Here is a 12209-nt window from a genome sequence, read left to right on the forward strand (position 1 = left end):
ATTCTGGCCTTCGCTGTGTGGTTGAGCAACTAAGCACTCTTAAATCATTTAAGTTAGGCTTTTTGTAGGTTGTCACTGACTGGTTTTGCTTCCGTTCCTGTATGCCTGACCTGGGACTTGGGGTTTGGTTGCGGAAGGAGTGAAACCCACACAGTTGGAACTGAACTCTGTGGCAGTGTTGCTTGGTCATACAAAATGCTATATAAACACTAACTGCGATGAAACTTAGGGTCCCGATGATCAAGTGAGACACTGAATGTGAATAAAACTGCTGAATCTCAATTTCTGGGTCTTGAAACCATCTATAAAATAAATACTGTATCATACTATCTCCCCACCCCCGTGGGCTTTTGGAAGTGAATTAAACTGATCTTTGCAAAGGGACAGCGTGCGGGGTTTCATTGCAGTTGATACATCTGAAAACAGGAGCTAAAGCCCTCGTAGCGTGTGTGTTTTTGAGTGTTCTGTGTGGCCATAGCAGGGACAGGATCACTCAGCTGCCTTTCCAACTGCTGTAATGGAGAGAAACTCTGTGGTCACTTATGGGAAAAGCTTGGCAGATGCAGAGCCTAACCACCAAGATTTGAATCTTTTCGCCAGCAAAGCATCCGGGCATGCGACTAGCCTGTTAAATAGCTTCTGTATAACCTGCTGCTGCCACTTTCTAGCCTTTCAGATTACTTTTCTACTGTTGCTGTTTGTAGGCAGGAATTTTTCCCATCATTTGTCATCATGGTTGCAGAAAGATTTAGTTAGATAAGAAAACTGTATGTTGAAAATGTTAGCAGAATTGACCTTAAAGCAGCCTTACACGTACCATTTGCATTTCAAAATGTCTTCCTGAATAAAAGTGAAATCCACAGGCAGTGCTGTGCCAGGATTGCCTGTAGTTTGTTGTCCATGCCGTGGGCACTATATGTGTGCTGTGAAGCTTAAAAAAACAGGAAAACCCATTTATACTTTGTTTTGCTGAATTCCTCAACGGCTTTTTTTATTTCTTCCCCTTCTAAAGGTCCGTACTCCTTAAATGGTTATAGGGTGAGAGTGTACAGACAGGATTCTGCCACCCAGTGGTTTACCGGTATCATTACTCATCATGATCTCTTCACCCGCACTATGGTTGTTATGAATGACCAGGTAAGTTTGATATGTCATACTGGGAAAACAAGCTTCGAGTAAACTATGTGTTGGGAGTTTTTAAAATTTTTTTTGTGGTACTCTGAAATACACTGAGTTGTTCAGTTCCAGCAGGGCGGGTCTATTACTGCGCTGAAACTACAGCATGACTTTGCATTGGACTAGCAGTTAAAACCATCCTGAAGCTGAACGTTTGTGCAATGATATGATTAGCACCAGTTCTACAGTTCTGCTTTTCTTCTGTCACTTTTTGACTAGTGAAGTCTTTGAAGTGAAGCGGTCTAGTTTTAAGAACTGGTCTTCCCTGTCAGCTCTGTTGAGAATTTCTTTTCTCAACACTGAAATCTTTTAGCGCTGCAGTAGTGATTACTTCTCCCAAGCAATTGAAATATCTACTTTCTGCAGTTTATTGAATTAAGCATTTAATGCAGCCCTAATTTACATTTACTGTGGTGGGGTTTATTTGTATTTTGAAGTTGATGTTACAAAAAGAATTAATACTGGTATTTTTAGTGGCAGTAACGAATTCTATTTCAGGAGACCAGGGTAATGACTCAAAGTTAATACAGTGAATGACCTGTCTGCCTTGAAATGACTGACAAAATCATGTGTGACAATAAAAGTTTAAGACTAGTCTAATGCTCACATACGTTCTTTCCCTCAATTTGCTCTAATTAGCTATTCCCAAATATTATTTTTTTCTATTTGTGACATAATGATTAAAGATCTGGTTAGCATTTCCTTCTTTCCGAAATATCCCTCACTAGTAACACTCTGCCAGCCTTAGAGTTCTTCTCTCCAGTCATTTTGGTTCCTTTCTTTCTGCAGTTTTGCTTTTGTTGGAAGCAATATTGTAATGTGCTTATGCAGTATATTTTATAGTATATTAAATAAATTCTATGAAATTTTTGTATGTTGTAATTGCTACTTAAGGGTTACTCTATGAAGAGCTCAGTGTCTTTTAATTTCAAATTTACAGGTCAGTGAAGGGAGGGAAGGAAGTGGTAGTGGGGTACTTTCTCTTTTACATACCACTGTAAAAATAACTTTTTTTTAAAGACACATTTGCTTTGGTTTTACTCTGTTCCCAGTCTTTGTTGAGAATCATATGTCAGTTCTGCTTGTCAGGATTAAGTAGGCTTTTCTCTAGTCTTTAGCACACAGAATAGACTGGTGAACACAAAATACAGATTGGGCAGTGTCTGAACATCTGATTATTATTATTTTTTCTTTTTTTTAATAAACCAGGTGTTAGAACCTCAGAATGTTGATCCTTCTATGGTTCAGATGACCTTTCTAGATGATGTTGTTCACTCTTTGTTGAAAGGTGAAAATATTGGCATCACTTCACGCCGACGGTCTCGTTCCAACCAGAACAGCAACACAGTCCACGTAGATACATTTATCTTATTACCTAAGTATTTTTGTATATTGCGACTATTAAAAATACATGTTTAAAATCACAGATTAAAATTGCATTTAAGTGCATTAATCACAAAATTATTTTTAGGGTCATTATACGCGTGCGCAAGCAAATAGTCCCAGACCAGCAATGAATTCCCAAACTGCAGCACCAAAACAGAATTCTCACCAGCACCAGCAACAGAGGAATACTCGGCCAAATAAGAGGAAAGGCTCTGATAGCAGTATGCCTGATGAAGAGAAGATGAAAGAAGAAAGATATGATTATATAGGTCGAGGAGGTAAAAGCAGTTATTGGAAAGGGAGGGAGAGCTCCTTAAAACTGTATTAAGACTGAAAATGTGATAGACGTGTTTTTATCTTTTACAGAAAACCCCAAAACCAAAACTAAACACTTCCTTAGTAAAAGAAGAAAACCTGAAGAGGATGACAAAAAACTAAACATGAAGAGACTGCGGACAGACAATATCTCTGATTACTCTGAGAGCAGTGACTCAGAAATTTCAAATAAAAGATTAACAGACTCGTCCTCAGAGCAAAATTCAGAAAATGAGTTAAAAAGCAAGAACACTTCAAAGATAAATGGAGAAGAAGGAAAATCCCAAACTATTGAGGGAGAACAGACACTAACAGATAGGCGGTCTCCATGGGATGAAATACAGGAGGATAAAAAACATGAAGAGACAGAAAGACTGAAGTCATCCATCTTAGATCAGCAGCAAAAATCTTCACTCCATGCAGCAGAGCAGCCAACACCTTATGAACAGAATGCCAAGGATCCACATGTTCAAGAGTGCAATGCAGAAAAACATCACACTGCGGAATTAAAAAATGAGCAATTTGTACCCAGACCTCCTACTCCAAAATGTGTTGTTGACATTACTAATGAAAACAACTCTGAAAAGGAGAGCCAGGATAATGCTGCAAGTACCTGTACCTTTGGTTTGCAAACGGTTCAGAAAATAGAATCTCACAGCAGCGATTTAAAACAGCAGTTTGCAAATGCAAATTTCCTTGAAGCAAGAAAACAGGAAGCTGATCAAAGTTGGGTTAGCAGTGTCGTTAACAAAACGGATTTGATACAACCTGGGGTTGTAAAAACGTTATCAGTAAATGAACACTTAAATCCTGAAAAAGAAAAAGTACAATATGGCTCGTTTATGTCTTCGTTAACTGTAGCTTCTCTAGCAGAAGAGAGTAAACTGCATAAACAAAGTCCAGTCCCTGATTCTGTGAAGTCAAAACCTAGTGCTTCAGTTGATCATCCTAAAACAAAGTCACCTGATGTTAAGCCTAAATTCACCCAATCTTCCGATACTGTGAAGTCGAAGGTTAGTTCCCAAAGCAGCCATGCTACTGGATTAACAAGGTCAGCCAATAAAACTGATCATGATTTGCCTAGGTCTAGTTTTCATGCAGTTCCAGCTAGAGTTAGCGCTCTAGAAGCTACTAAAAGTCCTCTTATCATTGACAAGAATGAACATTTCACGGTGTACAGGGACCCCACTCTGATTGGACAAGAAACAGGAACTAATCACATTTCACCTTATTTGCATCAGCATAATTATCCTCTGCATTCCTCATCCCACCGAACCTGTTTAAATCCCAACGCTCATCATCCTGCATTAACTGGTTCATCCCATCTGCTAGCTGGGTCTTCAGCTCAGGCTCCCTTGTCTGCTATTAACACTCACCCCCTTAGTACTGCATCCCACCATTCTGTTCATCACCCCCATCTACTTCCTGCAGTGTTACCCGGAGTGCCTGCTGCCTCCTTGCTGGGTGGCCACCCGCGACTAGAGACTGCTCATGCTAGCAGCTTAAGCCATTTGGCATTAGCACACCAGCAGCAGCAACAGATGTTACAACACCAGTCTCCACATCTTCTTGGACAAGCTCATCCTTCTGCTTCCTATAATCAGCTAGGGCTTTATCCAATTATTTGGCAGTATCCAAACGGAACACATGCTTACTCAGGACTCGGTCTGCCCTCCTCCAAATGGGTCCACCCAGAGACTCCTGTTAACGCGGAGGCTTCCTTGAGAAGGGTAAGTTGAGCTTGTTTCTTAATGACGTATTTACCTGGGGCTGGTGTCTCCCAGCGGTGGTTTTCTAGGTACAGATTCGGTAGTTTGTGTTACGCCGGGTGTGCAGTGGTGGTGGGTTTTTTGAGTAGGCAGATAACTTGGAATGGAAATCCACTAGTAACCGCTGTCTCACAGTGGACGTGAGTAGGGAGTTCTTCCAAACCTTGATTTCCTAAGTATTTTAAAGAAAGACGAAACGTTTGTTTTGAGTTTATGACCAAGTGAGGTCAACCAGCTGGTTTGGGACTTGGAAGTCCACAGGGTAAATATTTGCTACCTCAAACTATGAAAACCATTGTGTAAGTTAAATACTAGGAGAGGTAGGACAGTAGTCTTTATAGTGCAATTTCATGTATGCTCGCTACATAATGGAGAAAGGCTGAGACGGAAGGAGTACCAAATCCAGTGGAAAGTTCTGAAGAGAAATACTCTAGCATTTATAAATCTTTCTTGCACCGTACACCCATTTCTCTTGTCTTTACACCTATCTGTGTACCCTCTCTTGGCATATCGTTCTCTCCCCTTCTGTTCCTGTTGACACACATCCCTGCCTTCCCATCTGCTTTCTACTCTTCTATATTCAAGTCAGGGTGATTCCTCTGTCTGTATGCTGAGTATAACCACTGAAGTCTCAGAAGAAACGGTTTGTGTTTTTCAGCCTAGCGCCCAGTGCGGCGGCGGTGTTTGGCAGGCAGACGTGGCAATTACAGGAAAAGTTTTCTCAGCTCCTGCAGTCTTGGGATATGGCATGCTCATTGCAGGCACCTTAGAGAAGCAGTGTAAGATGAAGCATGTGCAGCGCAGACAGAAACTTTGGAGAGCTTTACTGCCAGCTTCCATCAAACCTCCACTGAGCATGTGCATACTGATTTTTTGAGGCTTACAACTTGGCCTAATTTGGGCAGATTTTCAGAGGGACCACAAAAGGCATGTCGCTGACAGTGGTCCTTCTGCCAGATTGTAAGCCTTTGCGTCAAAGCTTGGAGTTCCTGAATGGTTGTAAAGATTTTTTTCTTTTTCATCATGGGGAAAGCTATTCTTCCCCAGCCTCATTCTTGAGAAAAGCCAAACCATTGTGGCTAAGTCTCTCCCAAACAGTCAGTTTGAATTGGCCTTGTAATATGAAGTCAGCTTGATCTCAAATGTGATAAAGTCAAACGCAGCAGAGGAGAAAAGCCTAAGAGAAAACTATAGGTGGGTTTATCTTTTCATGTTGCTGCCTGCTCCACCCCATACTGAAGTCCGTTTTAAAGAACTTACGATAGACTCTGTTTTCATTTTGGCTGCCTGAAGTATGCAGCCCTGCATACCGAGGCACGTAGCTTTTTAATTATGTTGATATGTGGCAATTGTCTTGTGGTGACTTGTCTTCTGGCTCTTGCACTGGAGGCCTTTTTTTAAATATGTCTTAGAAACCCAGAATGGGCGTTTCCAGAGTCGGTTTGCATGGATGCCACAGTCGCAGAAAGGGATCTGTGTTTCAGCTGTAACAGCAGCAGCAGGAGCAACCACCCTCAGCTCAGGGCTGAGCCATGTCCTTGTGCTGAAGGAAGCATGACCCCAAGCCCACCTTTTTCCTACTGTCCACAGGTGGCTGTGGCAGCTCCCATCTTTGGGCTGGGCTGTAGATGGTTGCAGGTGGAGTCACGAAGCTGTCTGGGCAATGCTTGGTGCTCAGGCAGATGTTCACCAGCTCCTCTAGGGAGAAGGTGATGGGCCTTTTTTGCATAATACTTTAATACAGCTTACAGGCTATTCGTGGGAACCCACCACAGCGTGGGAACTCCTGGCCTAGGAAATGTGTGCACTAAAACTGTTAGCCCAAACCCACGCGGTTGCTTTAAATATTCAAAAGTACAGAAATCAGAACTTCAAAGTTGTAGCACCTGCAGATCTATTCTGTTCTGTGTGCATGTGTCATGAGAGCTCTTGGCTCCCCTTCTGCTGCAGCAGTTCTCAACTGGGAGTCGTCAAGACTGGGGAGAAGGAGAGGGATGGACTGCTGAGCAGAGGAGGACCCGTTCTGGGCAGTACCAGGAGTTAGGGGTGGAGCAGCGCTGAGAGGCTTCAGGGTGCGCACGAGAGCTCTGCTCACTCTTGTCCCAGTCCCTTCTTGGCTTGTCCCTAGCGCTTGAGCACCACTTCGACAGGGTGCCCTGCCTTTCCACTCCTCTGAGCACGTTTCTCGTAAGCAGGTCTCAGAGGAGAGAGGGAAAGGGGAGAGGGACGGAGAGCTGCTCTTGGTCTTTTCTGCAGAGTTGTTCACACAAGTTTCAGAGAAGAAAACAGAAGCATACCTAAGTAGTCAATTAAAAACCAGTTTCATAAATTAAGGCTATCACAGTGTGTGTAAACGAGGAATTTGGTATTGCCCACCTTTTGAGTATTTAGGTACACAGCACAAAATTATGTGTACTGTGCGTTTGCCGTGTTGCGAAGTATGGCAGGCGTGTACATTTATGGTTTTAATAGAGTGCTGCTGATGAAATTATGCCAAATAAAAATGCCTGGCAAAATAAAGCAGATTAATTAGGATTATCGTACTTAATCATTTGGTTGGGTGGAGGGGAGGAACCATCCAGGAAAGAGATACTTCTGTCCCTTATATTGAGATTTGTTACAAAGCTGGAGATGAAATTGTGTTCCAGAAATACTAAGCCATATTTGTCTTTTGAAAGAAATACTTCCTCCAATTCATTGAAGAGCTAATGGTCTGTTTACCAGTAACTGAAGTTAAGTGCTGTTAGACTATCATTGGTTTGCTAATTTTGATGAGCTTGAGATGTCATTCTAGAATTAACTATTCATGCTGAATACTTGAAATTCTAAGAATGCTTCTGAAACATGTAAGCTATTTTGTATGCCGCAAGTCCAAGGGAAGTGCAATCAGACGTTCCCGTTGATCAAAAAGTGACTTAAAATGTTAAATTTTATTTACTGTATATGATTTGATGCTGAAATACATTACTTCACTCTGATCATTGGTAGGACTTGATACAGTAACTCTTGTGGTCCCATGATTATTTTGAAATCTGATTTTTTTTTTGTTTTGTTTTGATTGGTGTTAACAGAATACTCCCAGCCCGTGGTTACACCAGCCCACCCCGGTGACCTCAGCTGACAGCCTTGGTTTACTGAGTCACATTCCTGTGCGACCATCCAGTGCAGATCCCCTTCGGCCTCTCAAACTGACAACGCATTCCAGCCCACCATTGTCCAAAAGTATTGTAGAGCATCACAAAGAGTAAGTTTGCTGTTTAATTCTTTGTGAGAGGGTACATTTCAGCAGCTGATTTTGTCTTCTAGCTTGCTTTTAGTTTATTTGTAAACATAAGTGCCTGTGATAGAGAAAAGCTTGTCAGTATACTGCAAAACAGACTCTGCCCTGTTGACTTGGAATGGTACTTGAGTTCCCGAGTCACCTGAAGACTTCTGAAAATTGTACCTAATATAAAGAAAAGTTTGTGTTAATAGCTAATCTTGTTCAGAGCATGGGAAGAAAGGTCTTCCGTTTAGCGTGTTGCGCTACATTCAGACTAACCTGTATTTGCTTAACCTTTTTCAAACAGAGAACTGGAGAGGAAAGCATTTATTGAGCCTTTACGTTCTATTACGACTGCACCAGTAAAGACGGAGCTAGAGCAGAGCAGAACGCAGGCAGCAAAGGAGAGCCATATGCACAGACATTTTGCAGATCCAATGTTGAACCAGCTGCCAAGGCCACCACAGGAGTCTGGGGAGCGACTGAGCAAATACAAAGAAGAACACAGACGGATACTCCAAGAAAGTATTGAAGTTGCTCCTTTTACAGCTAAAATAAAGGCACTGGAGGGAGAGAGAGAGAACTACTCCAGGGTGACATCCTTATCTTCAAGTCCCAAAAGCCATTCAGTAAAATATGACAAAGACACTGAACGCTCTGTGTCAGAACTGTATAAAATGAAGCATTCGGTTCCACAGAGTTTGCCGCAGAGTAACTATTTCACCACCTTGTCTAACAGTGTAGTAAACGAACCCCCGAGATCATACCCGTCAAAGGAAGCTTCAGGTGCATATGTTGATAAGCAAACTAATTGTCCTTCAACAGCAGCTAGTCCCCAGTCTCTCCCCTCTTACATTTCTTCTCTTTCAAAACCTCCACCTTTAATTAAGCACCAACCAGAGTGCGAAGGCTCTGCGAGCAAGATACCCGAGCAGCTTTCACAGTCAGTGCAGTCTCACTCTGTAAATTCTTTCAGAAGTGACAGCAGGAGCCCTACTCAGTTGTCAATCTCATCTTCAAATACACTCCGGAGTATGCCTGCCTTGCATAGAGCCCCCGTGTTTCACCCCCCTGTGCACCAGAACCTGGAGAAGAAGGAAAGCAGCTATAGCAGCCTTTCACCTCCGACTCTAACCCCTGTTCAACCTGTTAGTGCTGGTGGTGGCAAAACACAGGAGTTGCAAAAACCACCAACTTTAGTACCTGAGCCGAAGGAAGCTCAGACTGTTTACAAGGGCACTTCTGAACAGAATTTATCAGAAATATGGAAGTCAAATAATGCCCTAAATAATGAAAAAGTGGATTGGCATGTTGAAAGAATGAGTGGAAAGTCACAGTCCGCTACAGCATCTGTTATTGTGCGTCCTCCTTCTAGCACAAAATATGATAGCGTACCAGTAATGCAGTCTGCTTCCAAAGATCGAGTTAGTGAGAGATCTTCAGCTGTGACAAATCAAGCAGATTGCCTGAAAACAGCGGAAGCCAGGGAGACTGGAAGAATCATTCTGCCAAATATGAACTCAGACAGTGCTCGCACACAGTATGAAAAGAAATTTCCAGCTGTCTCGCAAGGCAGCATTCCTCATGCTGTCTCCCCTACCACAACTATGATCTGCCGTACCAAAACGGATGTCACCGCATCAGCAGCAACTACCACCAGTGTGTCAAGCTGGGGTAGTTCAGAAGTGACTTACTCCTTATCGAATACGGTCTTGGCCTGCGCACCGCTGGAGTGTACTGCCTCGAGAGCAGCAAGTCAGGCGGTAGCACAGACCCAGGAATGCAAGGTCAGCACTACAGCTCCGGTTACACCCGCAGCTGGCAAGACAGGCAGCACTGCTCAGCCCTCCTCGGGATTCTCCACCTCCACCGACTTTGTCCATTTGAAGAAGCACAAGGCAGCGTTGGCTGCAGCTCAGTTTAAAAGTAGTAACACCAGTGAGACTGAGTCCAACTCTGTGAAAAATCAGACATTTTCAACCTCTGTCTCCCTAGACAGTGCTATCGTCTGTAATACAATAAACAAAGCGAACTCTGTAGGCAGTGGGCAAACTTCCCAGACGAGTCAGCCAAACTACCACACTAAACTGAAAAAGGCTTGGCTAACAAGACATTCGGAGGAAGATAAAAACACTAATAAAAAAGAGAATTCAGGGAACAGTGTTTCAGAAATTATTAAGCCATGTACTGTCAATTTAATAGCTTCTACATCAAATGAGTTGCAGAATAACATAGATAGTAAAATCTTGGCAGATAAGTTTGCAAAGGAAGATAAGCACCCTAGGAGAAAAGCAAAACGAACTTACGAGTCTGGCTCTGAAAGCGGAGACTCTGATGAAAGTGAGAGCAAGTCAGAGCAAAGGACTAAAAGGCAGCCCAAGCCAACTTACAAAAAGAAACAAAATGATTTGCAGAAAAAAAAGGGTGATACAGAGGAAGAAGTAAAACCGAATGGTGTTCTTAGCAGGAGTGCCAAAGAAAAAAGCAAGCTGAAGTTACAGAGCGGCAGTAACAGCAGTGAGTATATTAATCTGATTTGGAAGAGACAGACTAATGTAAAGTCTAACAGTGTTAAATCCTGGAGGGTTTGTCATGCACAATAGCTGGGAAAAGAGTTAAAAAGCATGCTTATGTAAATGAGTAGGTCCAGATTTATCTGTCTTGAGGCCATTTGAAATACCCTGGTTTAAGAAGTTCAGTATTTTGTATATATGTGTTAACAAACTGGTTCTTGGCCTAAAAATAAGCAGTAAACAAACTGGTTTATGCTGTCCATCAGAATTCAACAGACTGGTGCATATAGTTGTGCCACTTGTATTGAGAGAGATTTTTTAATTTTTTTTTTTTTAAAGACCTAATGCATTTATTTTTAGAGCACTACTGGAGGGAGCGATTCTCTATTGTTGAGCTTTAATTCATCCTTTGATCAGGAAGCCAGAGGCAGTTCCTTGAGAGCCTGATGCTACTCTGTTATGATTTGATTAATTTAATGAAAGGTTTGAGGGAGAGTCATTTCACACTCTTAACTAGCATGTGTATTACATGGTGTTAACATCCCTCTTGTTTAAGGAATAAAGAAATTTAGGGAAATACAAATTTCAATTTAGATGTAATACTGTAGCATGTAGCAGATTGTAACTAGATTTATCTGAAGAGAGAAACTGGTCTGCCAACATGAGAGATTTTATTTAAGAACTTACCTTATTTTTTATTCCACTTTATTCTTCTTCAAGGAGTATTCTTTTGTCTTTGTTCTGGCTGAGTATGAGAAAGTCTACCATTAAATTACTTTTTGCAAGAATTTTTAAGTACAGGTAGTAAGAATATGACTACTGCTCCCTGTAATTACATTCTCTGGCTTTTCACTGCCTAGAGTATAAAGTTACTCTTCTGGTATCTGAGAGTACTTGATGCTTAAGTTGTACTGGGTGCTGGAAGTGTTGCAGTCTGTCTGAGGTATTCTGGCTTGGGTCCAGTGATAGTAGTATTACCTTCCCCCCCCCCCCCCAACTAAAGGGAAGATCAAGGAGAACATGCCTATAACGTCTTTCTTGGTTTTACTTCTTAAACTGTGAATGTATACATGTAACATGTTAGGTCTGTATGACCTTTGTATTGTTGCAAAAGAATGTTTGTAGAAGGATTGCTTACCTAAGTTAAGGGAAGGCAGTGACTTCTTGTTTTGGCTAGTGATACCCAAGTATAAAAGTGATATACAATAATACATTATGGAGCTGTTTCATGGAACTTAGGTTGGGAAATGGGTAGGACTTGGTATTACGTTCTGTTGTGAGTCGCACAGCCCATGTCCTGCACATTAACAGGTTGGGCCTGTCCCGTGGTAGCAGCTGACCTGGGATCAGACCTGGGATCTTTCTGTCTGTTTCCCCTACTTGACCCATTAAATAGATGAGCAGTTCCGGTACCCTTGTCAGTTTATCTTGGGGGAGCTTTGTTATAATTTCTGAGAGAGAACTGGTCAGAGATTTTCTTACGAAAAGGACTTTCCACAAAGATGTATACAAAAACACAGTCAACCTTGAGGAGCTTTCAGGATATAACAGGTCCCTGTGGAACGGCTGCCTGGGCTCCCCGTAGGTGGCTGAAGATAACTGTGCTTCAGGATCTGGGGCTTGGTGGCAGTTTTGCAATGTGGGTGGTATCTGGATACTGCCAGGGTTGAAAACTGCTTTGTCCCGATGCTGTTTCGACAAGCCCTGGGAGCCTGTGTGCTAGCCAGCATGCTCAGAGCTCCAGGCTGCCAGGCTCCCTCCTGCAAAGCAAGTCATTTTACAGTTCTG

At 42.3% G+C, this 12209-nt stretch overlaps 1 protein-coding gene across 7 annotated transcripts in view; it reads left to right on the top strand.

The window, feature by feature from the left end:
- JMJD1C (jumonji domain containing 1C) overlaps positions 1-12209 on the top strand; it is a 171435-nt gene that overhangs the window by 135785 nt on the left and 23441 nt on the right. For 5 of the 7 annotated variants that reach the window (XR_012650077.1, XM_075025490.1, XM_075025491.1 and 2 more), the window contains 6 exons: positions 1013-1137; positions 2386-2529; positions 2648-2840; positions 2929-4607; positions 7718-7890; positions 8216-10425. Coding sequence is in view for 6 of the 7 variants with exons in the window: in XM_075025490.1 (XP_074881591.1) it covers positions 1013-1137; positions 2386-2529; positions 2648-2840; positions 2929-4607; positions 7718-7890; positions 8216-10425 (4524 nt within the window). In the remaining variant the exon portion in view is untranslated. Of the gene's footprint in view, positions 1-1012; positions 1138-2385; positions 2530-2647; positions 2841-2928; positions 4608-7717; positions 7891-8215; positions 10426-12209 lie in introns of those variants that run through there. The other 2 variants (XM_075025495.1, XM_075025496.1) reach the window with 2 other exon arrangements.

This window comes from Buteo buteo, chromosome 4 (assembly GCF_964188355.1).
Source record: "Buteo buteo chromosome 4, bButBut1.hap1.1, whole genome shotgun sequence".
Lineage (NCBI taxonomy): Eukaryota > Metazoa > Chordata > Aves > Accipitriformes > Accipitridae > Buteo > Buteo buteo.